Source organism: Podarcis pityusensis (assembly GCF_964106645.2).
Source record: "Podarcis pityusensis genome assembly, chromosome: 9".
Classification (NCBI taxonomy): Eukaryota; Metazoa; Chordata; class Lepidosauria; order Squamata; family Lacertidae; genus Podarcis; species Podarcis pityusensis.
In genome coordinates this window covers 63,899,519-63,925,892 of record NC_138034.1, presented here as the reverse complement: position 1 = coordinate 63,925,892, position 26,374 = coordinate 63,899,519, and the positions used below count along the sequence as shown (strand labels likewise).

Here is a 26,374-nt window from a genome sequence, read left to right as displayed (position 1 = left end):
GTGGCCCGGGCGCCGCGCGACGGGCAAGAGCGGCCGGCCAGGCGCGAGGAGAAAGGGGCTGCTGAGGGAGGGAGCGAGCGAGAAAGCGCGGGAGCGAGCGAACGTCTGTCCTTGCCTCTCTCTCTCTCTCTCTCCCGTTGAGGAGTCGCTCTCTCTCGCGCGGCTGTTTTGTGTGTGTGTGTGTGTGTGTGTGTGTGGCGGCAGTAGCAACGCTGCGGCGCCGCCTCTCGCGGGTGGCGCTGTGGGTCGGAGGGAGGCAGGCGCTGAAGGGGTCTCATAGGGGCTCCGCTGTGGTCCCCCCCCCTCACCTTCCCCGTTCTTCCAGGGGGTGTGTGGGCAGAGAGGTTAGGCGGGAGAAGCGAGCGAGCGGGTGACGGGTGGCTGGTGGTGGTGTTAGATCCCTTGGGTGCCCTCTGTAGTTGGTCGTGAGGGGAAGGGGAGATCTCCCCCCCCCAAAAGAAAACACTCGAAAGGGTTTTCAGGGGGGCCTTTGTGATTTTTATATATATATATTTTTTTATGTGGGGCCGAGCAGCACCTTTTTTGGGCGGGAGTCTTAATTGTGGGTTGCGCATAACGCCCCCCCCCCATCATTTAAGTCTTCTGAGGAACAGAGCTGAGCTTTATTTCGGGGAGAGGGGATTAGACAAGACGCCTTATGTGTGTGTATGAGTCTCTGGAGTAAGAGACCCCCTCCCCGCCTGCTTGTTTTGTTTTGTTTTATTTTATTTGAGGGAGGGTCCCCCCATACTTTGCCTAGGAAAAAAGCAAATCTTATCTCGGAGCCCATTTATTTGGGGAGAGAGGGGGCGGGACACTTAGCCAAAGAAGACCTTTTGACAGATATCTTTTTGAAGGGCATCTGGTTTTTTTTGGGGGGGGGGTCCCTGCTATAAGTAGCATCATGGAAAACTCCTGAGGGACCTCGCAGGTCCCTTCTGTTATCCTTGCAGAGTCTTTGGAAAAGAGAGAGAGAGAGACTTCTGGTCTGCGTCTTATTTCTTTTGCAGGGGGGAGCTGATTTGGGGGTTGTTTTTTTCCAGTTCTCTGGTTTCTTGCAAGGAGCTAGCTGGGATGTAGGAGGGTTCCAGAGGCCTAGGCTTTTGCAGTTAAAGCCTGTGATTCTCCCCATTATTATAAGGTAGGCTTGTCCCCTGCACACACACATTCTACTTCCTGCTCCTGCTGCTGTTTTATTGACCTCACACCAGGGAAATGTCGGAGCTGAGGAAGAGAGGAGCTGGTGGAGATCATGAAACTGCAAACCTAATTGACAAGGTAAGGTTGAATGGGCCTCTTTTTCGTTTTACCTGTTTCCAGGTATGGGGACATGGAAGGTGTGAGCCCTGTCAGTTTCCGAGGAGGATACTTCGCATACCATTTCCTCCCAGCAGATTCCACCACCCTTTCTGCTTGGGGTATGATGTAAGCAGTTCTTGTTCCCCACGGAGGATTAAGATTTGAAAGAGAGACGCTTCTTTGCTGTCTCCTCTTTCACTCGGTTATCATTTCACCTCTGGGGATATGCTTGAGTAATGAAATTTGGGGCAGGTGTTTGCTTACTTCACCTCTCTCTTAGGAAGTCACTCTTCCGTGTCACTGACACTTGACCGTCCTTTATCCTGCGGTGAAGGTGTGGGAAATTGAAAGTCATTCTCCCTTCCCCACACCTCTGCATTTTTAACATGTTCATTACTTAACAAGGTTGAGAGTATTCAAGGTGAATTGGTAAAGCTTAAAAATGTGGATATTGTGCACCGTTCCAGTTCTGCGGTAAGAGGCCCTTCTCTCTACCTGCAGTTTGCTCTCTGTGCAGAAGGTTGTTCTTTGCATCACTCCTCCCCTTGTTCTACGTTTTCACTAGCTATAGGATGTAAACAGCCGGTTCACTAATACATTGACCCTGTGCATTGGAAGGAAGTAAAAAATAAACTGCTGAATTTGTTCTTGTTAACTTGTTTCGACACCCATGTCAGGTTATATATTTATGGTTTTCTAACTGACAGACATTTGACTCTGGGCTCAGATATAATATTTCAAGAGGAGAAGCTGTTGTTGTTCGCTTAACCCCCTGCCCCCCCTTTCATGGATATGTGTGCGTTGGTTTTGTGCCTATTAGCCCTTAGGCAGAGGGGATGAAACAATTCATTAGCAGTTGTGTTTCTGCCTTACATAAACTGTATGTGATTTTAAATACTGAAACGTAGGCTTTAAGAAGTATGTGTCATTCCTATGACTGAATATTAAAGCTGACACTATATAATGCATAATAGAGGCATCTTAATGAAATAATAATGCCAAGATTTTAAATATGTCTAGACTGTATATGTATGCTTTGCCAAAAAATGCACCATTCTTTTAGTGCTAGGAAATAAATTGAAATGGGTGAGCCCAGGTTTTTTTTTGCTTTTTAAATTCTAGCAGAACTTGGAAATGAAAGGTAGTGGTATTGTCAGTAAACTCAATTGTTTTAGGCTGCTGAATACACCTGAGCAAGCAGGCCAGTTTTTCAAACTTTCTAACTTCAGGAAGTGATGGAATAAAGAGAGAGAGAGAGAGAGAGAGAAATGGATCCTGTTTTCAAGCTCATAAACTTAAAACAGAAGGCATCCAAGAGAAGGGGACTGGAGGGAAAGGTTAGAATAAGATCACTTCTTCAAAGATGAAACAAAATGGTATCAGTCAAGCTGATATTCCCGTATTGGGCTGATCTTCCCTTACTGGTGTTCGTGCTTGAATAGCAGTTGCTTGCTCTTGTTCCTTTGGCTGAAGGATGAGGCTGGAGTTGCCTTTCCCCTTGCTTTTTTTCTACATCTCCAGGGCAACTGACAGTTGGAGCAGTGTGTTCTTTCAGGGGGTGGGGGGAATACAGGTTCCCTGTAGCTGTTCTGTTTCTGTCCAGTGAATGGGGCCAAGATGGTCTGCTCCTTGCCATAATGATCTTCTTGGGATGCGTAGGGAGCAGCTTCCTCATGGCTCTTGGTCTCATACCTGATGACAGAAGGCAGAGTATCCTGCCTTTCAGCTCTACAGTCCCAGGTCCATGGGGCAGGGATGGTGCTGGAGAGAAGTAGCAGTGACTATACTCTCTCGAATTTTGTATTATGCCATGCCTGTCATGGCAGCCATTTTCTGACCACTGCCTGCACCACTTTTTGCCTGCTGGTCAAAAAAGGTTGGCAACCCCTGTTTGACGTTACCCACCACTCTCCAACACAAGAACCTTCATCTATCATAAACAAAACCTTACGGCAATTGTGTGTTAACTTTATTGTAAACTTGTTTGCATGTATGCCTGATGTTGGAACGAGCACACTGCATCCTGGGGGCAGCAAAGAAGTCCTTCATTGGCACCATAATCTCTGTAACACTGGGCTGGCAATCCCTGATCCTTTGGTGCATCTCCTGTTGCCTTGTGTGCAGTGCCTTTTTTTTTTAAATGGAGTATTCAGTCATGTGAATCTTGACCTGCAATCTGAAGTGGTATAGCCAAGCTAACAAGCTAATAGGCTTGCCATCAAATCTGCTGCTTGAGATAACTAGACATGTTGAGTAACTGCAGTAAAGTGGCCAGCCTCTTTATTACTGCATTTTTGCCATCTTCTATGAACTAAGTGAGAATCTTGTATGCTTATTTGTGTTCATGAAGGGGATGCTAATTTCTCCTAGTTCAAACGCCTGTTGAAAGTTGTTCTGTAGAGTCTCCCAACCTTCAAGAATTGATTCTTGGAGTAGTTTTAAAAACAACAACAAAATATACCGGTAGCATGAGTTAGAAGGAGCATGAGCTTCTGCCCTTTGCTCCTGCCTTTGGGTAGGGTTGTGAAAAACACGCTGTTAGTGCACTTTAAAACCCTGGGTTTCTTCCTGTGGGCTTTCACCACCGCAGGCAAGGATAACGACATTAAAAATCAATCAAAAGCATCCAGGGGAAATCCCGACATGTAACCAATGCAATCATCAGTCTTAATGTTTTAAAGTCTATGAGCACCACAGGCACTTTTGACGTGTGGCAGAAGAAGAAAAGGAACTGTGGGTGCCCTAGTGGCTGGGGAAACCCAGTGATAAGCCCTTCTAAGTACAAATTTTACCTCCACATCTGACACTGTCACAATTTTAGAGTTGAGCAGCAACACTTAGCTTTTTCATTCTGTTGAGATGTCATTTGTTAGCTGCTTGCTCACAAGGGATTCCTAGTGGAAGGGATTTCCTGGAAGGGAATTCCTGGTGCAAACCCAGCCAGATGGGCGGGGTATAAATAATAAATTATTATTATTAAATTATTATAGTGGAAGCTGCCAACCTTGTTGTCATCAGTGGCTCCTCTGACAATGGTCTGGTTTCTCCCCGCTTCTCTTTATTGCTGCCACTTAAAGGTCCCTCTGAGGGGCTCACAAGGGTGAGCTACCTGCTAAGACCTCTGTTGAGTGAGGGTAGCTTTGCCCAGGCCAGGGGCTTCTGGCCACCAGGGGTAGGGGTAGGGGTGGGGGATATGGAGGAATGTAGCCTTGGTGTGTCAGGAGGTGGGCCAGTACTCTCTCAGAATTGAAAAGCATGCCCTGTATCTGAGCATGTGCAGAGTGCCTTCCCCCAGAATTACTATGCATTCGCAGCCAGCCCCCACCCCAGCAGAGTAGGGCAAGGGACTATGAAGATCAGGGTCAGGGCTGTTCCCTTCTGTTGTGCTGACTTGGTGTGGCAGTGGGGAGAGAGATACTGTGAGCATTTAGGTTGCAGCAGCTGGGACCATTCACCCTGATCCATTTTCAGTTGGAGTTGCTAGCTGCCCCCCCCCCAATTGTTGGACTACAGCTAAGAGCTGTTCTACAGTGGAATGGAGTCCTTCAGAAGGTGGTGGACTCGCTTTCATTGGAGGGTTTTGAGCAGAGGTTTGATGGCCGTCTGTCATGGATGATGAGATTCCTGCATTGCAGGGGGTTGTACTAGATGACCCGCAGGGTCCCTTCCAACTCTACAATTCTATGAAATGCTCTGGTGTAGTTGTGGCTCTAGAGATCCTAGAGGGTAATGTATGTTGTTAAACAGCATGTTGTAATGTTTGATCTAATTACAAAAACAAATTAGTGAGCAATCCTGTGAGCCTTGGAAGGAGAAATTTGTAGCTGAGCAGTTATAACAGCATGGCAGTAGCGAACAATGTTGTCCTGGGCAGTCATATGTTGTCCTGGACAGTGACCATTGCTACTGTTTGATGATGCTTGCAGTTGTAGCAGGTGCTTGGCAAGCAAAGTTTTGCTGGGCTACTGGGTTTGCCCTTGACTGCTAGGAATCCCTTGTTTAATGAGCAAGCAGCTAGCAAATGACATCGCAACAGAATAGAAAAGCTAAGTGTTGCTGCCCAACTCTAAAATTGTGACAGTGTTAAATGTGGAGGTACAATTTGTTCTTAGAAGGGCTTACCATTCCAGTTTGTGTGAAGGAAAGACAAAGGAAATATTTACTTGCTACTTATTATAATCCATTGGAGTCTCTTGCTTTATTTTGTATAAATAAGTTATCTTAAACCTATGAGCCTGGCAGTGTGCAGCTCTTCAAATTCTTGGAAGCAGTAGGGCTGGGAGTTAAATCTGGAGCTTTAGTCACACAACATGCCCTCTGCCCCTGATCAGCGACTCTTTTAATCATCTTCAGATTAATTGTTAAAGGCCTGGTTATAAAGTTTTTGCCTGGTGCCTAAATATATAAACTGATGGTACCAGGTGAGCCTGCTTTGGGAGAGTGTTCCACGAACAGTGGCAGCTTATGGAGAAGCAATGGGACATAAAATAAGGCAGCCCTCCCCAAACTATTGCCCTCCACATGTCTTGGACACCACCTTCCATCAGGTTGTGACACAAGTGAGGGAAAGGCGAAGGGGCTGAGAACAGCAGAGGCAAGAAAAATGGTGGCACAGCACAAAAACAGGGCTCTGCACACTTAAAAGGCTCCTAACATATTATTTTGCATTCTGCCACATACTATACTGCAGGGTGCCACAGCATCAGGCACAAGTGAGCAAAATGTACCATGCTACAAGTGCCTTCTCTGCAGGGTAAGAAATCCAGATGACTCATGCAAGTAAGCCATACCGCATGGAAAGCTTAAACTAATAATACTAACAATTTATACAGCACACATGGAGTGACATGCAACATTATGTGAGGTGATTTTCACTTCCTCCCCTTCCCCCTGCAGTCCGTTCCACTCACAGATGGCCACAGTTGGCTGTCACCCTTAGTGTTCGAAGCATTCCACATGTATATCAATATGCATTCATCAGTCATTTTATTTGTATGCTACCTTTCCATATAGCAGCCCTTTAAAGTAGGTTAGTGTTAGCTGCATGTTGCAGATGAGGACTTGAGGTGATAAAGAATAGTAGTTTGCTCAAGTCTATCTAGTGAGTTTGTGCCTAAGGTGAGTTTTGAACCAGGGACTTCCTGGCTCGTACTACTAGGAACTGTACTACTACCAGATTTCTCCATAAAAATGAAAAGTGCCTCATAGTTTTCTAAACTTCTAAGTGGAATATGAATTTGATCTTAAGCATAAAACTAGTCTGTTTACTGAAGTTTCATAGTTTAGTTTTGTACAGGAAATTTTGCAGCTAAAGTAAGTAATAGTGTATGATTATGATGTGTTCTGGGAACAGATTATTGGCCATAATGTGTCCAAGCTTTTTGTACTGATTTATGTTAAACCAAGAATGGGAAAATGGACCAAAATTGTTAAAATACTCATGCAGCCAATTATTTTGGCAGACATTTGAACCCTTTCATGCTTAAAATTGCTTTAGAAGTATTACTTTGCACTCTTATTTCTGTTTCTTTCTTTCTTTCTTTTTAATAGCCTTAGCATACTTTTTAATAGTACTCCACTGGCTGTTGAAGGAGCACCTTATGTCCTTAAACCAGGCATAGGCAAACTCGGCCCTCCAGATGTTTTGGGACTACAACTCCCATCATCCCTAGCTAACAGGACCAGTGGTCAGGGATGATGGGAGTTGTAGTCCCAAAACATCTGGGGGGCTGAGTTTGCCTATGTCTGCCTTAAACCTTCCAGCTTTCTAGAATTATCAAAGTCATGCTTTCCTAGCTGAACTCACTGAGACTTCATTTTGAGTAAATATTCATAGCATTGGGCTGTATGACAGCTAACTGTACTTGAGAAGGGCATAACTAGAACCCTGGAATAAACTAGAAAGTTACTTCAATGTGACACCCTTTAAATTCTAACAGATATATTATGGTGTAAGCTTAAGTGGACTATATTTCAGTTGAGATATATGAACATTTCATGAAGTGGGCTCTAGTTCTTATGTAACAATATATTTGTTAGTCTTGAAGGAGCCACAGCAAGACTCTTTGTTCTACAGGCTACCCCTCTGGAATAAGTAAATACTTGGAACTTTAAACTAGGGCAGTTGCTTTCAGAATCCAAACTTCCAATCTCTGGCTTTGTGATGCATCTGGAAGCTAGAGGTATGCTGTGGTACAAGGAAAAAAAATAGAAGCGAACAGTTAAGATAGCAACAGCATTGTGACCTCAAAAAATTCAGTCTAAAATAATCAAGCAGAAACTCAAACTAAAAGTTCTCATTCGTTTTTGGGATGTAGCTCAGACAATTGTAGAGTGGCAGGTGGATTATTTGAACAATAATATTACTAAAATATTTCACAAATTATTGGTTGGATTTGATTTAGCTGCTGAAATTGCAGAGAATGGTTTGGTTTTCTGTAGGCCATGCAAGTGTTCTGTGAGAAGGTCTGCTGTCTTTGTCACATATTAGGACATTTAAAAAACATTGTGGATTTTAGGTACAGTCTCTTTAAGAGAGAGACTACTAATTCCTCATATCCATAGTTATATGGAGTACCAAGCTGTAGTTTTCAGGATGGTCATATGTCTGCACTTTGCATTGTACGCTACTTTGATGGTCTAGTTCATGAGGTTAATCCCTCTACCTGAGTCTGTTTCAGGGTGGATGCCTTCTTGGGATGAAACATTCTGACTTAAAATTGCCAGGGTTTGAGCTCTTCACTTCTTTTATTTTGGGAACTATAAAGACTTAACCTCTATTCTGGAAAAGCTTGAATGGGTAACTACTATGTAGTAGGACTGGGAATCTGGCCTTTTCCTGCAGAGATTGACAATTCATAAAATGTCCCATTCTTTTTCATGGAAAGGTATCTACCCTGTGGAAGGAGAGAAGAATTGCAGTAATGTGAGAACGGTATTCTTTGGGGGGGAAAGCCAGGCTAGAAACCTAAACATTTTGGAAATGTTGAAACCGGGGTGGATGATCTTTTTCTGCAGCCCCCTTTCGCATGGAAAAAACCAGAAAGGATGGGAAAACTGAAATTATATACAATATTTATTTTCAATACTTTATTATTAAGCTTGTGGAAAGCATTATGTGTAACTTTGCATATAAAATTATTGAGTTTTCTACAATTCTTAAATTTTAAGGTACAAATCTCTTATATGCCCAGTCTTAGAGATGGAGCAGCAGGCTGCTGCACTCTAAAGATATCAGGAATACCTTGGGTTTTACTCAAAGTAGTCCCATTGAAATATATGGACCTAACTTAGTCATGTTTCATTAATTTCAGTGGGTCTACTCTGTTGTTTTGTCCACAGTTGAGAAAATGGAGGGAAGGAGGAGGAAAGGTAAAAGCAGTAGTCATCAATCTTATAGTAGATAAAATGAAGTTTTAATTATTTCAGTTCAGAAACTGTCTCTTCAACCCGCAATATTCAGAAATGGAAGAAATGAGTTACAATCCCCCCCTCTTTTAAACTTCTTCCTACTCTTGTAAAAAGAAGTGTCTCTTTGTTTAACAGAATTGCATTTGAGCAGTACAGGCATCCTCATGGCTTGCAAGGAGACCCTCCCCAGAGCCCAAAGAGGATGTCTTTAAGGGCAGAGGAAGCTTTGTTTAGGCTGCTCAGCCTCCCTGCCAAACAGCTGCTGTGTGGGGTAGTGCAGCAGCAGCAGCAGCTGCTTTCCTGCACATCCTTCTGCCGACCCCAGAGCTTCAATTTTAGTTGTGGATATTTTTGGATACAGTATTTTTGGTATGGATTGAAGTGAGAGAGGCAGAGAGGGCGTTTAGTGGGCATTTAGTAGGTGTTCCCCACTTAGCTCTATTTCACTTATGCACACAGGGCCATAAGGTAGCCCCCACATAAGTGGGGAGTTGCCTGTATAACCCTTAATGATTTTGCCCCTTGGGTGCCTCACCGTCACTAGATAGCCTTGTGGGCTAGGGACCAGTCCCTATCCTCAGTGCTGCCCTTAAGCGGGCTCCAACCTGCAGGCTCCAGCCTGCCAAAGTTTAGTTCAAGTCTATACTGAAAATAGGAGAAGAAAATACTGCCCATTTTCTTGTTAAGAAGAAAAACCTCTCCTCTCCCTTAACTGTTTTATTTTACAACAAATTTCTTTCAGCTGATAACTATGCTTAAAATCTTGTGATTGCTATTAAACTCCTCCCAGCAGATTTGGGTTTCCTCTCTTGCTTTATTTTAGCTGACACTACTGTAAGTCTTTCAGAATGTCTATTCATACTGTGCTCTGATCAGCAGTCGTAAGATACAGTGTTCATGCATAATGAAATTAATTCCTATTTATCTTTGATAAATGATATGGCAGTAAATGTAGAAAGAGCCAAGGATGGAAAACATCTCACATTCTTAGGCACCAGCATCAAATTTATTGGTGTCCAGTCAAGACATTTTCCCCACCCCTGTGAAGTATGAGTACAGGTATAATTTCTATCCTGTCTTTTATTTTATTTTTATTTTACAGTTTTTGAATTAATTGCTGTTTTGAACAATACAATTAAAGTAACATACTAACAAAATAAAAAGAGTCAAATTAGGAAAGAAGGTCATGGATTATTTTGACCATAAATTGTTAATACAAATATACTGGACTGCTGAGTATGATGCATGCCTCAAAAAAAAAAAAAAAAAAAAAAAAAAAAAGACCAAAATGTTCTCTCATTTATTTTCTGTGTTCTCACATTGGTACCTTATCAGCTCAAATAAGGATAGGGAGTACAAGTTGTTAAATCTATTGTTGTGTTAAAGGTGATGACTTCTTCCAGTGTTCAAGCACATTGAGTTTGGCGGGATCTTACTTTCAATAATTTTTTTTAAAAAAACAGCTTTCTTATTTGTTTTTGAAAAGCTGTATCTGTAAAGATAATTTTGTTCACAGTGCTGAAAATTTCTAGCATTTGACTTCTCATGAAATCATGCTTTGCCACTGATTTCAAATAATGGAATAATAATAAATTATAATAAATTTCTATATTACAGTACGTTGAATGTTGAAACAATATGCTGGTGTTATGTGTGTTCTTAGCTTCTTAAGCGTATTTGCATCATGTGCTTTGTTTTAGGATGTAGATGGAGAAGATAGATTTGCGGAGCTAGACCTCAGGACCGATTCAGACATTCCTGAAGTTGTTCCACCAACAGACCGCACTCCAGAAATTTTTAAGAAAGCTCTTTCTGGCTTGTCTTCCAGGTATGGAAAAATAAAACTGAAAATATTGCTGTAAAATAAATTAAGCAGATTGTATGCAAACTAAAGCTTTGTTCTTGGAATTAGTTGCTTGGAGATGCATTCAGGGAGCCATTTGAATAGAAACAATTATTCTAAAAAATGGTCTATTGTTTTTATCTCATTATCTCTTCCTAGTGTTATGAGTTTATAGGTGCCAGACTTTTTGAACCTCATTGAACCTAGTGGGACTTATTTCTAATTAAAAAGATCACATTGTCAATGGTGTTCTGACCTGGACATTGAATTTGGTTTCAAACATGAAAAAGTTACATTAGATTCATCAGTATTCTTTTGCTGAGTTGCTGAGTGTTAATGTAGCTTAATACTTAATTTTGTTTCTCTTGTTATGAGGTGGCAGGTAGTTGTAACATTATGGATTTTTTTCCTTTTGCAGATGGAAGAATTGGTGGATTCGTGGAATTTTAACTTTAGCTATGATTGCAGCTTTTTCGCTAATTATTTACATGGGATCATTTATGCTGATGCTGCTTGTAAGTTTCCTGAACTGTTAAAATTTATTTGCTTTGTTTTAGCATAAATGAAAACCAATTTGTTAATCACTTCAGCCTGCCTTTTCTCAATTTGTCCGTTGTGAAACCAGTCTAATTGAGTAGCATAGCCATATAGACTGAAAGTCTCCTTTGCTTTTATAATCCAGCACTACTTGAGGTTTCAATTAAGATGTAGAAGCTAGAAACTTGTAGTTGAAATCTGAAATGCCAAGTGAATTCCTGTCTCTCTCTGTTCGTCCCCATTTGGAGCAATATTGAACACAGGCCTTTGTACACAACGTAATGTGCGTTGAGAGTTTCCCTTGATGTTGTATGAACCAGGAAGCCTGTGCACTGAATTTCTGGAGTGCCTATGAGCCTGCTAAAGGCATCTGTGAAATGAGCTATGTCATATCAAAATACTATGACTCACCTAAGATTAGCTTCCAGTTCCAATTATCTAGGAACACCAGCATATGAATATGATGCATTTCTATCCTGTATTAAAATTTGGAATCACATTCACCTTTTACCTTAATTTCAGGTCATGAGCATACAAGTAAAGTGTTTCCATGAAATCATCACTATAGGTTACAGAGTCTATCGTTCTTATGAGTTGCCGTGGTTTCGAACACTGAGCTGGTAAGTAATTTCGGTTCTGGCTGTTTCCAGCCTTTCCCCATTACATCCATAGGGATGACTTTTAGTGGAAGCACAGGCTGAGGATTTACTGACTGCTTCTAACTGCTGGCTTTGTGGTGCTTCACTTCTGTACTTGAATTAAAATAAGTGAGACATCAAATGCTTCAATAATGGACACAGTTAAAAGAAATGTAACAATTTAAAACAATTACTTTTTTGGTATCCCCTGCAAAATACCCTTCCAAATCATGTATCTGCTTGCTTCGACGAGCCTCCATTGGAAGACTCCTAAGTATGCAAAATGTTAGAGTTTTCTTACTTTGATATTTTCATCTTTAAAGATATAGAACGGTATGAAGAGAGAAAAAAGGGGGCTCTCTTCTTAGAAAGTATCTAAAGTTGCTTTATATGTTGCAGGTATTTCTTGCTGTGTGTGAACTACTTCTTTTATGGAGAGACTGTAGCAGATTACTTTGCCACATTTGTTCAAAGAAGAGAGCAACTTCAGTTCCTAATTCGCTATCACCGGTTTATATCTTTTACACTTTATCTGGCAGGTAACTTGGTCCAACTTGTTACTTGCCATTGCAGTTATTTACTACTTGATGTCAGATTCCAGTGTTCTCCCTTTCTGTTCTAATAGACAAAAAGAGAGCGTTCACAGAAATTACAGAATTAACTGTATGCAACCTTTGAAAACCACACTCATGGGTTGCAGTAAACACTGAATAACTTGATAAAGGCATTTTGGCAGTCATCTCCCATGTCATAGCTCCAGAATTATTTTTAATGAATAGCTTCAGTGTTGGATAAGTTTGGGAATGGGCATTCTTGCATAGAATCTGGAATGGCCTGATCTTGATCTGATCCTGCAAGGCACTTAACGTTGTTAAGCAAGAATGCATAATTAGTATCACTTAACAGCTAATTGTATTGCAACTCTTAAGCAATCCAAAGTGTGTATTCTTGCTTTGAAAATAAAATATGCGTTGGTGGGCCATGAAAATTCTAGGTCAAGACTTTCCAACATGCTTTCCAGGTGCTGCAGACTACAGCTCCATCAGTCCCAGTCATGTGGCCCTTGTATAGGAAGCTGTGGGCTGTTTCTGTTTTTTATTGGTAGATTATACAATACCGAGGTTGGGCCATACTTTGTGTAAACCAAATAACACTTCCAGAAAATCCTCTAGATGTTGCCATCCAGGGAAAGGATTTTCACAACTGTGAAACAATTGCTGAGGCTGCACTTTTGTGCCCTCTTTCTTTTAAAACCTAGATGTAGATGAGATTATCAAGGGAGTGGTCTCCTTAATCTAATAATTTGTTGCAAAACACAAGGGAGGGCATATAATGATTATCTCATTGGTATTGCATTTTTAATAAAGGCAGGCACCAGACTGAGTACATGTGACATGCCCAAATTTTGAAATTTGTGCTTAGAAGTTACCAGCCATCTTTTTCGCTTTTGTAAAATAACCTTGCATCAGTGTTCCTTGAAAGCTATTGAGTATGAAAAATGCTCTGTTGGATGCAGACCTTATTATATACAAAAATAACTCGGGGCAGGGTAGATTTTAGTTATGGTTCACATTTTAGTGTGAACTTTCTTAATTGGTACGTCCCAAAACAGTATAAAAAGCAAAACACAGCTATTGTTCAAAACTCACAATTCTCTGAATTTTGTCCTGCGGTTCTCTAAACAAAAAAAAGTACACCAAATATGCTATTAGAGAAATATGTGCATAAAAATGGATATATTAGTGAAATAACAAACAAGAACACATTATATTAGGGGAAATAAAGATTTATTTTAAAAAATACAAATTGATGCAGAGATATGGCAAACTGAATTTAAGATTTGAAAAATAAGAAACTGAAATTGGCCCGTCCTTAGTAAGAAACCTCACACCCTGCTTGTGTGCAGGAAGTCAGATTTGTAATGATGCATAATACATACACGTTCTCGGGGTAGTACTCACAATTATTGGAGCATGTTCCTATGAGAACCCTGCTAGGCTTCCTCTATACACTGCTTTTTAAGAGAGCATTGAAGGTACTCCTATCCATTAGGCATTTGGCAGTTGGAACATTCAGCTCCTAGGGTGATATTTCAGGCTTTTAGCTGTTCATATTGTCTTTGTTGGGAGGTTCATGTTGAGTTTTAAGTGCCTTGGGGCTTCTGTTGAAAGGCAATCTAAATCTTAGGGTTGTTTTTTTTCCAAATCAGTCATTAAAGACTCATCTGCAATTATAATTTTAAATATTTGGCCTCTGAGTACAAAAACTATGCTTACGGTTGAAATGAACAGTGGGAGCTTTGGAAACTGAGTCCTCGCCATCAGTTTCCTTACAATACAGTGGTACGTCTAGTTGCGTCCTGCTCTCGTTACGGACTTTCAGCTTACGAACGCAGGAAACCTGGAAGTGTTTACTTCCGGGTTCACCACGCATGCATGCGCAGAAGCGATCTGCACGCTTCGCACATGCACAGAAGCGCTCGATCACACCTCACACATGCGTGGAAGAGGCGCTCTAGTTGCGGACTTTTCAGGGTGCGAACGGCACCCCGAAATGGATTATGTCCGCAACTAGAGGTACCACTGTACCTGTATATAAGAATCTGGACAGTCTTGTTCAGTGTACTGCTTAAATTGGCCCTATAATCAGGAGGTACAATGGAAACAATTTTAATCTCTAAAGAAAACAGTAGTATTTACAGTTATAGTATCGAGGTTAAGACTGATACAATTGAAAACCAAAGTGGAGGGGGCAAGCCCAACAATGCTAGCTTCTGTTTACTAAAAGGCTGGAAAACATGCACATGCTTTCTGTTTTTTTGCATAGGTTTCTGTTTGTTTGTATTGAGCTTGGTGAAGAGGCACTATCGCCTGCAATTTTACATGGTGCGTATCAATCCTTTAGCTGCTAAATTTGTTGTCAAAATAATTAGCAATATTAAATGACTTGCTTTTGAAGTTTAATGTCCAAAATAGATTTTAAAGCCTTATGAATACAAGTTATTAACTTGCACTGTTAATACAAATCTGGATTTGAGATATGGAAGTGATACCTTTGTCAATGACTGTGTTGACATGTTTAGGCTAAATCACAGTTTCATGTGATATGCATAGACCAGAATGTGCCCAATGCAGCTTTGGGCTCTCACTCTTCTCCTTTCCCCTTCCCATTTCTCACCCCACATGACTGGGAGGAGGAGTTTGAAAGATTTCACTTCCAGAACAACAAGCTGGTTGACATAACCTGTGGTTAACTGAAAGCAAACCAGCTTCTGAAATGATGGTTTGAAGTAACCATAGTTATATATTAACCATGTTCTGGCTCCAGACGACATAGCTAGCTGTGGTTAACCAAAAGCAGCAGTAGAAGTTTGTGAATTCCCTCTTCCCAGTTGTGTGGGAATAGGACAGGGTGCATACACAAGTTTTTGTTTTGCTTAGGCTCATTTCAGATTGTGCACATGGCCTAGTGGGGTTGAAACCAGCTCAACATGTAATAATTATGGGTTCTTTGTTGAAGACTGTTGCTATAAGGCTTAATTCAATCTGCCAATCTAGACTGACACCACTTTGGAAAAAGTGAATTTGTTATTTTCTATACCAATCAGCCAGCAAAGCTGTTGGGGTATTCAAAATCTTCAGCATGAACATAAAGAAAATTGTTTGAAATTTAAATGCACGTTAAAGCTTTAACATTTATGTTCTCACCTCTGCCTAAGTTAACAGTAAGAAACCAAGAATTATTTTAAAATTATTGACTTACCTCAAGGCTGTCAGTATTTTGCATTTTTCTGTGGCTGCACTTTAATCCAACATGTGTTTTTGAATGCCTTTAGTACTGCTTTTTGGAATGGTTGCAGATGTGCTTGCAGTTGTCCTGAGTGATAAAAACACAAAAATGTAGATTTACAAAAGTGCGCACTAGTACTTTGTGCATTCTCAAATATGTACAGTACAAATGTGTATACAGCTAAAACAACTCTTCATCACAGATCAGAACAAGAGACTTTAGAAGTTTGGAAATGTATAGCATCCATGCTGAATGTAAATGTAAATTGAGAGTATCTACTTAGCACACACAAAAAGCACACATCGTAGTACACATATGCAAGTGTCAGAATAGTCATATGGAGAATATTAATCAGTGGGATTCATATTTGAACCAGACATTAACGTCTAGTCCCTAGTAGTCTACCAATTATTAGCTACATTTGAAATGGTAATTTAATTGTATGAAACCTCTCCAGAGTTGCCACATGACAAATCACAATTTGTTTGTAAGAAGGGATTCTTCTTCTTTAGTACGTCTGCAGGTAGTGTAGTTTTGATCCTTTGTTCATCAATAACTTGTAGGAACTAACTTCTGTCTGGACAATTTTTCATCATTATATTGCATGCCATCACCATAACTTTGCCACTAACATCTTTAATGTTCTAATTCTAAATTGTCTTATATGTATATGCAGACTATCCTATTACTTTCCACCTTCGTTTTTCCTCATTCCCATTAAGATACATGGTTAAAAGTATTTTAACTCCCAAATGGAAAAATTATAGGAGTTTTAATAGAAATCTCTTTCTATGTCTTGTCTTCAAAATTAATACAATTAGATTGTGATACTGTTTGTGTACACCTCTAATTTCTTAGAATGTCTGTGCAATTCCTTCAGCTAAACTACCATTTTTATTTAGATGTATTGATCTGTTGTAGTGTCACTAACTGTTGTGTTATTGCACTGTTAACAGTTCGCATGGACTCATGTCACTTTGCTGATCATTGTAACACAATCCCATCTTGTCATCCAAAATCTGTTTGAAGGCATGATCTGGTAAGGGGACAGTAATTCTTGCAAATCTATACATATGTCTCAATTGTTTAAATAGTATGTTTCTAGAGTCTGGTAATTGTTTTCTCTTTCACAAGTTTGTCTGCAGATATTCCATGAGGCCTTGTCTAGGCCTTAAAATATCTGGAATAAACAATAAAATAAGCATGGTTAAAATTCAATTCAAAATTGAAACCTTCACCCTCCGAGTAGTCTTAATATATTGGTCAACACCACTGTAATCTAATTTTCAACTAGCATTAAGGGCTGCTGAATGTAGGTCATAGAAAATAAGTGCCAGTTCTAAATACATTGTCTTGGAGGTCTTGTGGATAACTGCAAAACTTTCTTCCAGAACCTTTAGGATTATGATGAAAGGCCAGAATTAACTATAAGGAATATGGATGGGTATACCTCAAGAAGTCATACAAATGTCTCAGTAAATTTGATTAGCTTTATGGTTAAATCCTGAGTAAATTGCATTGCTGGTGAGGAGTGAGATTGCCCTGTGTTCAGGAAAAGCTTCCCTCTTCCTTACAAATGGGCAAGGACCACGATCCAAAAGATTGTGACACTAGTTCTGTGAACGAAAGGGGACTTCTGGTTGTTCAAGGGGACTTCTGGTTGTTCAACAGCAACCCTCCAAGCTCTGTGGCAAACTGCTTTTGAAACTGAGGGAATTTGTGATATGGAATGAGTGTCAGCAGTTTAAAGAATGATGTTCAATGATTCTACTGGTTAGCACAAGCCTTTGAATGAATTCAGGCAGTTAGTTGATTCCCACTCTGTTTTCCTGTTTTCTATCAGTTGCCAATGACTGAAGTGGAAAGCGGGTCTCTTATTGCAAGAAGAGACCCAAACATAAATTATGAATCTAATTATTTGTGGTGAGGGGTGTTGCTGATGCATAGCCTGGATTTATTTTAATTTACAGGAAGTGTTTGTCTCTTTAAGCATGTGCTCTGTATCCATCTCTTTTCCAGACATATTTTTTCTGATTCATTTCATAACTTTCAAAGTGTTGGCATATATTTACAGTGTACAGAATTTCCTCATATTGTAGAGCCATCTCAAAGTGATCATTCTGTAAACATTTGCATTTAAATAATAATAATAATAATAATAATAATTATTATTATTATTATTATTATTATTATTATTATAAAAGTATACTGTTGCAGTCCTATGAATTTGCCCTTGCAAGTTGACCAGGATTTTTTTTCAAAGTTACTGTTCATAATAATACGTCTGGGTTGACTCTAAACTATAAAACTTTTTTCTTTTTACTGCTCAGGTTTCTTGTTCCTATCTCAAGTGTTGTTTGCAATGATATTGCTGCTTATATCTTTGGATTCTTCTTTGGGAGAACTCCGTTAATTAAGGTACAAAATTTGGTTCAGTAAATAATCAAATAACTTTTTATAGGTTTGGCTCATGTTTGGCTTCTATTTACTCTGTGGAAGTTTAACACTTTTGTTCTATTCCTTGCTATTTTCTATACTTGAATGTTTCGTTAACTTGTCAGAGGAAAAAAATTAGGACTATGGATGGGTCTACAGTGTTGGCTTTTGTTGGTGATCAGAGTGCATTAGTTGTATTTCTGGCACTCTTAACCTCAGGTTTTGACTTCTGGTAAAACATGATCCTAGTCCCCAGTAGCATTAGCAGTCGTCTTGTCATAGACACATTTAATCTGGATTAGTAATTTACAGGCTCCTCTTTGAATGTGTCTTTGAAGTCACTGCTGCCCTCAGACACAATCCCACTACCTTATTTGAAAAATAATTGAAAACGGAGGTGTACTTTTGTAAACGGTGAGCATTCTTACCTGTTATAATATACGCATATCTACACATACTACTCTAGAAGTAGTACAGCACTTGAAAGATGGCTGGAACATTAACTGATTATACTAGATCTAAACAGCATTTAAGTTCTGCTTATGTTATGTGTGTGTGTGTTTTGCTTGGACAGAAATGCAAAAAATGTTGTAACTTCTTCATTTCTCTCTCTGATTAGCTGTCTCCCAAAAAGACCTGGGAAGGCTTCATTGGCGGTTTCTTTAGCACAGTTGTGTTTGGATTCCTTGTAAGTGGATGTGCCCTTCTCATACTAATGTATTGTTCATTGCATTTGAAGCTGGCGTGAAATGCTCTGAAATGTGGCCCGTCTGTTGAAGCTTTCAAGCGTCAGGCTCTTGACAAGTTAAGGCTTGGAATACTACTTTGTGTCTAGAAGTTGTGGGTGGCAGGCCGACTTGTGATTGTAATCAAAATTACAGACAGCTTTCTTTGCTGCAGCAGAAGAGAGCTGGTTGAGTGACAGCATGGCATGTGACTATACCACCTTCCCTAGCCACCAGGGTAGACATATCCTCATTTGGTCCCTGTATAGACCACCCTTCAGTATAAGAATTGTTGGGTGGTATATGAGGACAGTAGTTCTAAAATCACAGAGCTTGGGCAGAACTCCTTTCCTTTGGTTTTCTTTTCTGTGTCTTACTAGTTCTTCCCCTCAGTTTTGAAGCTGTCCAAAGTGGGAGGGGGGCCTCTTTCCCATTCAGAGCATAGCAAAAACTTGATTTGCCTAAACCAGCGGTTCTCAACCTGTGGGTCCCCAGATGTTGTTGGACTACAACTCCCATCATCCCTGAGCTCTGGTCTTGCTAGCTAGGGGTGATGGGAGTTGTAGTTCAACAGCATTTGGGGAGAAAGGCTGGGACCTAAACCTTGCCTTTTGGATTGAATGGGAGAAGCAACCCAGAGGGAGGCTATCGTCCTACAATGAGCCCACCACAGGTAAGACCAGTGCTCCTTTTTCTTGTATTAAAGAAGTCCAAGATGCCCTCAACTTGTCACAAAGATCTTATGGATGCCTACTGTGCTTTTCAGGTTGCCACCCTTCTGGCTCAATATCAGTATTTTGTATGCCCCGTGGAATACAACAGTGAAACCAACAGATTTGTCACAGAGTGTGAACCGTCAGAACTATTCCAGTTCCAAAAGTACTCCATACCACCTTTGCTTCAGGTTGTGCTGGGAAGGGTAAGTAAAGCAAAATCTTTAAGACAAAGCTGAATCTTTCAAAGTTGGCATTCTGAATGAAATGCCTTTTTAAAATCCCAATTCTCTCTCCCTTCTTCCTTTTGAGTAAGTTAAATAGCAACTGCGTGAGAAGGAGGGAACAAATATCCTTGAGTTGCCTGAAGTGACTCCTGCTTTGTGCTGCTGCTGTGTAGAAATAGGCAGGCCAGGCCAATCCCCCTGCCTTCTTCTAATCATTCATTGTCTTCCAGAAGGAAATGGCACCATGTGGTTTGCTCTATACCCACTTTGTGCCTCTCTGCAGAAGATGGCAGCCAAGGAAAGCTCCCCCATGTATCTAGACCTAAGGCTGTTTCCCCAACAACCTTTTTCTGATGTCCCTTGCCGGTCCATAACTAGGGAAGTGGGACAGGGAGAAATTAATTTTAAGAAAAGAAGAAAATGAGAGGGAGGCTTTAATTAAAGTGTACAGACCTCTCTGGAACTTTGCTTGAACCCTGACCTCACGCTGGTCTGAGAAGGCTGGATACTCTTCTTTCACTGATGAGGTCAAGATGAAGAAGAGGTAAAGCTGGTCTGGTTTCTTGAGTAAGGTGCCCATCCTTTTAAGCATTTAATGCTCCAGGTTGTCCTTAAGGGGGGGCTGTGGATATGGAGAAAACTTAAGTTTCTTATAAGGAAAATAAGGAAAATTAATGACCATAATTTCTTGTAGGAAACAGTGAATTTGTGCCCGTTCCAGATGCACAGCATTGCTTTGTCAACATTTGCATCCTTAATTGGACCATTCGGAGGCTTCTTTGCAAGTGGATTCAAAAGGGCTTTCAAAATCAAGGTGTGTATGAATCTGGACGTATGAATCTTCCCTGTACCGAGACTTCTGTGTCGCTTTTGTAAGTACATGTAGAAATAGAAATCTGCTGCCCCAGTTACCTAGGGGTACCTTTTTAAATTGAAAACATGTTATGGATTAATTGACTAAATATTGCATCTGTAACTTAAATATAATTGATAAATTGATTTAAAAGCAGTTTAGAAATGTTACATTAAATATATAATTAGTATTAATTAGGACAGCTATCTTCAAACAATAAATTGAGTTTCCTTTTTTCTAAAGGATTTTGCTGACACCATTCCTGGCCATGGCGGAATAATGGATCGTTGTGACTGTCAGTATCTGATGTCTACATTTGTTCATGTCTATATCACCAGTTTCATAAGGTATGTTCTCTATTAATAATTCATTGCAGAGAATTGACATGAAGTCGTTACATGAGTCTTCATTTCAGATACTACTGTAACCTGCTCTATGTGTTGCTGCCTTTGAAAAGTGCTCAGTCATTTACACTGGCTCATAACGGAAGAGAACTCGGGGCTAAGGAAATGGCTCCAAATGGAAGTAATGGATGTAGGTAACAATGTGAATGGTTGCTTTAACTTAATAGAAGCTTACATTAGATGCATGTCAGGACAGAGTTGCTGGTTGCTTGTCCCAGTACTCTACATTGTTCTATGTGTAAAACTTCTCAGAAAGTGCCAGTGGCGATTGGTATCTTCCTTGTTATCTGACATTACTGTTCTGAGTTGCTGGAGACTCAGATGCAAAGGTATAGGTCCATTAATGGGCTTATGCAAGGGGAAAATAATAGGGCCCCAATTCTGTAGTGGTGCAGGGAGCAGCATTTCATATTTCCTCACATGCAGAACTATTTTTTTAAAACAACAATAATTTTTATTGGTTTTTAAACAAAAACCAGTACAAAAAACCATTAAATACTTATCCTGCTGTACTGCAGAACCAGTTTTTGTGACTGGTATGTTATACACCTAATTTTGTTCTGACATTCTTAAATTTCCCTCCCTATAGTAATTAGTGCTTGGGTGGATGTTCATAATGAGGAAATGTGTCTCTCAGTAGATCTGGTTATTCATGCTGAATTTCTGTGACCTCATTAAGGTGTTTGCATATGTTCTGGTCTGCATGCTTTCGATGCTGTACTGTCCCCAGTAGAGCGAAAATTTCATTTGGATGAGCTCTTTATAAGCAAACATTTGATCACAAGTGGTATTGCAGATTGATACCTTGTCTCCTTCAATTTAATTGCCAGAGGCCCCAATCCCAGCAAGCTCCTGCAACAGCTGTTGGTGCTTCAGCCAGAGCAGCAATTAAATGTCTACAAAACTCTGAAGACGCATCTCATTGAAAAGGGGATTCTTCAGCCATCGCTGAGAGGATAGGCAGACCAAACTGTGGACTACAAAGAGAAGTGCAGCTGGAAATGCAGGTTTTGCTTATATGAGCATGACTTGTTGGACCGAAGTCAGACTGTGTGTCTGAAGATATGAATGTTTGTTTACTAAGATTACTGTGAATATCTAGGAGGCCATGCAAGATTTAAGTTCCTTCTAACTGCATGTTTTTGCTGTCTAGTTTAGTTCCTTGGGTTGATGAGACGAGCCTTCTCCCTTGGTTCCCAGCTACAGTTTTTAAAAAATAACTCTTTTTAAACAACGGTGGGCACACTCCTTCTGGAACAAGAATTCAACGAATGATTGGGAGTATGCAGTTCATCAAAATACATTTTAGTGCAATGATATTAATGACTCCAGCTCAATTAATGACACTTTGCCGTGCTACATTTTAGCTGACAGTATCACTAAACTTTGACCAAATGGCATCTGTTTTATCCTGTTGCATTACTTCCCCAAAATAGGAAAGGGGCCTGTAATGGAAAAACCCTTACAGGAAAAGCGTGCCTGTAAATGGATGCCTGAGGCTGGTTTTGCTTTTAGTTAAGTAGCAGGTGAAAAATAAAAATAAAGGAATGGCTTCTTGTAAAAGGGAAATGTTCTTTGGGAGGCTGGGGCTCTTCCTCATAGCATCCTAAAGACCAGTTTAAAGCACAAAACACCTACTTGAGTTGCAGGCCTCTTCTCTACCAGCAAACTCTGTCCAGGGCTTTGGGGTTGAAATGACTGATTAGTCTCTGGAATGTGCTCATTTGTGCCTCCAATGTTTGGACGTGTTAAATAGAAACTCCCCCTTCCTTTATGGTAAGTGCAATACAAGTGCTAACTCAGCAATATTTAGATCACTTTCGTAACAATGTTAGTTGGAGTCGTATGCTGTGAGATGAATCTAGTGCTTCCACCGCTAATGGTGTCTCAAGGGCGTTTAGTCAGTAACAGAGTTGGAGATTACTACTTCTTGCCCTGTGGGGAGGACCAGCACTTCTGTTGATAGATGTGCTCCATATGATTTGCACTTTTGAGATTCCTTACCGAAGTCTGCATGAAATGTGACATTTCTAATATTCAAGGCATGAGTTGCTTTTTAAATGCTTCTGTGTGGTTTCTTTTTATCATGTGATAATAAAAAATATTTTTAAAGCAAATGAAAGTAATAAACCTAAAGCACACGAATGCCAAAAACATGGTATGGTGAGGAGTGATTAAATAGGATTTAAGGCATTAGGAGTGTAATCCTCATGGAAGTTTCTTTCTACAGAAGTCTCACTGAAACAAAGGATATTTGCACAACAGCACATCTCTTTCCATTCATTTCAGTGAGGCTTGTGCAACAGAACCTTCTGGAGGATTCTACCCTATGAACTTGGTGTGAGTGAGTTTTCTTCTGCGGTGAGCTTTCAAGGTTACATATTTCTTGCCCTGCTTGGTGCTGCTTGACTAAACTGTGTAGTGAAACTCAACACGTGTTATTAACGTCTGACTTCTAGAAAAATGAAATCCGTTTACATCATTGTACTACTTGAGTTCATTGTGTGTTTTGGTTTAGGATGGTATATATCAAATCATTATGACAGAGTGACTGAACAAGCTGGAAACCTTTGATTCTATCAAAATCAATGAAACAACATCACCAGGAATACCTAAATATTTACAGGCTTCTTCTAAAATTACCTTGGTGGTGCAGGAGTAGCTATGGTGTTTGTCCTTTCGATGCTTCTCCTGTGATAATGTAAATTGAAAATAGCATAGGAAATGCATAGGAAATGCTGGAACTGTGGAAAAAGTTGGCCCACTGGGAACTGGAGCAATAACTAGTGTGAGAAGGAGCCGTATTGTAGGTTCCTACCTCTTACTCTGGGGCAGACACACTATGCACTAGCACCCATGATGCCGAGATAACATCAGAAGAGGTGCCTTGAAGCTGGATTAGATATTTCTTTAAAAGAAACAAAACAATGCAGTGACTTCTGTATTTGCCATATCTTGAGATCCTAATGGAACTGAGTACTCTGAAGTACCTTGCAAAGAAAGTTTGGCAACTACCTTCCTCCTAACAAGCTGTTGCTCATACATTTGGCATGATGTCTGGACTCCTGATCATATGGAGTGCCTACATGTGTACAGCTCTGTCTATAGGTATCATTTCAGACACTGGGGTGCACAGCATTCACTGAACGCATGTGGGTAATGTTTATTTGAAAATATAATTACTTTCCACCATCCAGAATTTTTCCCCATCCAGAATTTATTTGTGGATCAATAACTACTGTTAGAGATCTCATCTTTCAAACTAATCACAACAATGACCCCATGGGGGTGATGGTTAAGCTCTAAAAAGAGAGCAAAATGCAGCTTAAAGCTGAAGAAATGGCCTAGACTTTCAAGTTAAGAAGCATCACTAGGAAAATTTGCACTGAAGTCAGTAGTCACTTGTAGGCCTTTGAAATTTGAGACTTAAATATATTTTTTCTTAGGAAATTTTCTGCCTAATTACTTATTTCATCCTGAAGGTGACTCATATAAAAATGTAAAACTTAACTTTAATGTAAAGGTGTAACTTTTGGGTTACTTTGGTGTACTTTTTATAGCATTTGTATTGAAATAAGACTGTATTTAAGCCATTGAATGCAGGAGAAGAGCTGGATCTGCCAGCTCTGTTTGCACTGTTAAGAAACATGTAGAATGTTCGCTGCTCATTAAAAAGTGAAATGCCTCCTGGTCACTTTGGATGTGCTCTTATCACTTTAGAATCTGATTGTTTTTGTTTAGGACACAGTTGAAAAGGTTCTCCCAGTGTGCTTTTCAGGAACAGCCTAAGTATATTAGCAGAAATGACCAGACATACTCAAGGATGCAAAAACCCACACCCATGGCCATCACGGGATATCTGCAGCAGTGCCAAGTCTGGTTGTTGTCATGTAAACTTAAAATAACTGAAGGTTAAAGCTTGCTGAACTGTAGCTGGGACAGTAAATTCTTAATGAGCATAATCTTTTCAGGGAAGGTGAAGATGTCTTGCTACTTTAGCGTTTAAGGGTTTTTTTAAATTACATGCCGGAACATTCTTCTTCAACGATTTTATTAGTTCAAGCAAACTGTGTGATCAAAAGGAAACATCCCCCCTCCCCTATACTTTTTCATTTGCACTTCTCTTGGGTGAGACACTCTGCCTTGTTTAGCAAAACTTTAGAAAATTGTGTGTATATACTGTAAATGTTGAACATTCAATACTGTAAATGTGTATTCAAAATGTTTTAGTTGACCATTTTGTAGAGCTGGGATGGGGAAAATAAAGCCCTGATCAAAACCTTGATATCCTGTCTTTGCTCATGACTTCTTCTTTTTGCAGATGTTTGAAGTTTGCAGATGAGTTTCACTATGTGTTTCCTCAGTTCCTCATGTTCTTTCTATAAGAACATCAGTTTAATTCCCAAAAAAGCTCTAAGTAGTAAACAGATTACTAGCTTTTATTGCTCTTGACAGGAATACATAGATGTTTCAAAAAGGAAAAAGCAGCTAGATTCATCCATACATCAATTTTAAAAAAGCTTCTGTACTCATCTAATGCTAAACAGACCTTAATATGGCAAAATAAAGGTAGCTGGGAGTCATTGTGCTACTGTGCTGTTAAGGAAATACCAAGGTTTGCTTTTAAGTGGTCAATATTGTTAGATATTTGGGGTAAACCCTAGAAATTAATAAATGCTAGGATTTTGGGTTTGTGATGTGAAAGGAAAATATAAGCTGCAAGGGGATCCCTGGGCTGCCTTACGCAAACCAGTCTGGCTGGGGGCAGGAGCAGAGCTCAACCAGTGTATCTGAAGAAGTGTGCATGCACATGAAAGCTCATACCAATAACTAACTTAGTTGGTGTCTAAGATGCTACTGGAAGGAATTTTTTTATTTTGTTTCAACTACGGCAGACCAACATGGCTACCTACCTGTAAATAGAGAGCCATTGAGGGTCATCAACAACTCCTTGTCCCAGGTGTGACCAGACTAGAGATTGGGAAGGTTGCCGGGGTAACTGCTGGGGTAGGGCAAGGGGCTTCTGGGAAGAAGGCTGAGATCCATCTTGGCAAGGGTAAAGGAAAGACTGCCTGCACTGCTGTGGACCAGGCTTAAGAACTGGACCCCCTCCATGCAGCTGGAAGGTGTAAATAGGCAAACATTCCTGATTTCTTAAAGCACGGCAGCCTCCACCGTGTCTTCTATTATCCAAAGGGACACAGACCTTGTGTAGGAGCCTAAGATCCCATACGCTTTTGCCAAGGTTTGGCAAGAAAGAGGGCCGGGTGCCGGGCTTTTGTAACAGTATGAAGATAGAATAAGTGGGCTTAAAATGACCACTTGGCAAATTGTTGCCATTGTTGCTGCTTGCCCACACTTCATCTTCTAGTTCTGTCGTCCTTAGGTAAAGGACAACACCTCCAGGAGGGTGGACCAAATGCCTAATTCTTAACCGACACTATTTTGTGGCAGTTTGGTGCTGCGTACCAGTGGTATCTTGAGTGGGCACTAGGATAAC

At 40.3% G+C, this 26,374-nt stretch overlaps 1 protein-coding gene across 1 annotated transcript; it reads left to right on the top strand.

The window, feature by feature from the left end:
* Positions 1–25,159, top strand: CDS1 (CDP-diacylglycerol synthase 1). The gene is made up of 13 exons (XM_081020973.1): positions 1–1,278; positions 10,410–10,537; positions 10,971–11,067; positions 11,612–11,709; positions 12,127–12,266; positions 14,554–14,612; positions 16,473–16,555; positions 17,847–17,934; positions 18,572–18,640; positions 19,444–19,596; positions 20,312–20,431; positions 20,714–20,817; positions 21,705–25,159. The coding sequence occupies exons 1-13, from the start codon at positions 1,216–1,218 to the stop codon at positions 21,832–21,834; spliced, it is 1,332 nt and encodes a 443-aa protein (XP_080877099.1). The 5' UTR covers positions 1–1,215; the 3' UTR covers positions 21,835–25,159.
* Positions 25,160–26,374: the final 1,215 nt, after the last annotated feature.

Coding starts and splice junctions, on each gene's coding strand:
- CDS1 (XM_081020973.1), top strand. CDS start 1,216: ATGTCGGAGCTGAGGAAGAGAGGAGCTGGTGGAGATCATGAAACTGCA. Junction 1,279..10,409: donor CTGCAAACCTAATTGACAAG/GTAAGGTTGAAT, acceptor GCTTTGTTTTAG/GATGTAGATGGAGAAGATAG. Junction 10,538..10,970: donor CTTTCTGGCTTGTCTTCCAG/GTATGGAAAAAT, acceptor TTCCTTTTGCAG/ATGGAAGAATTGGTGGATTC.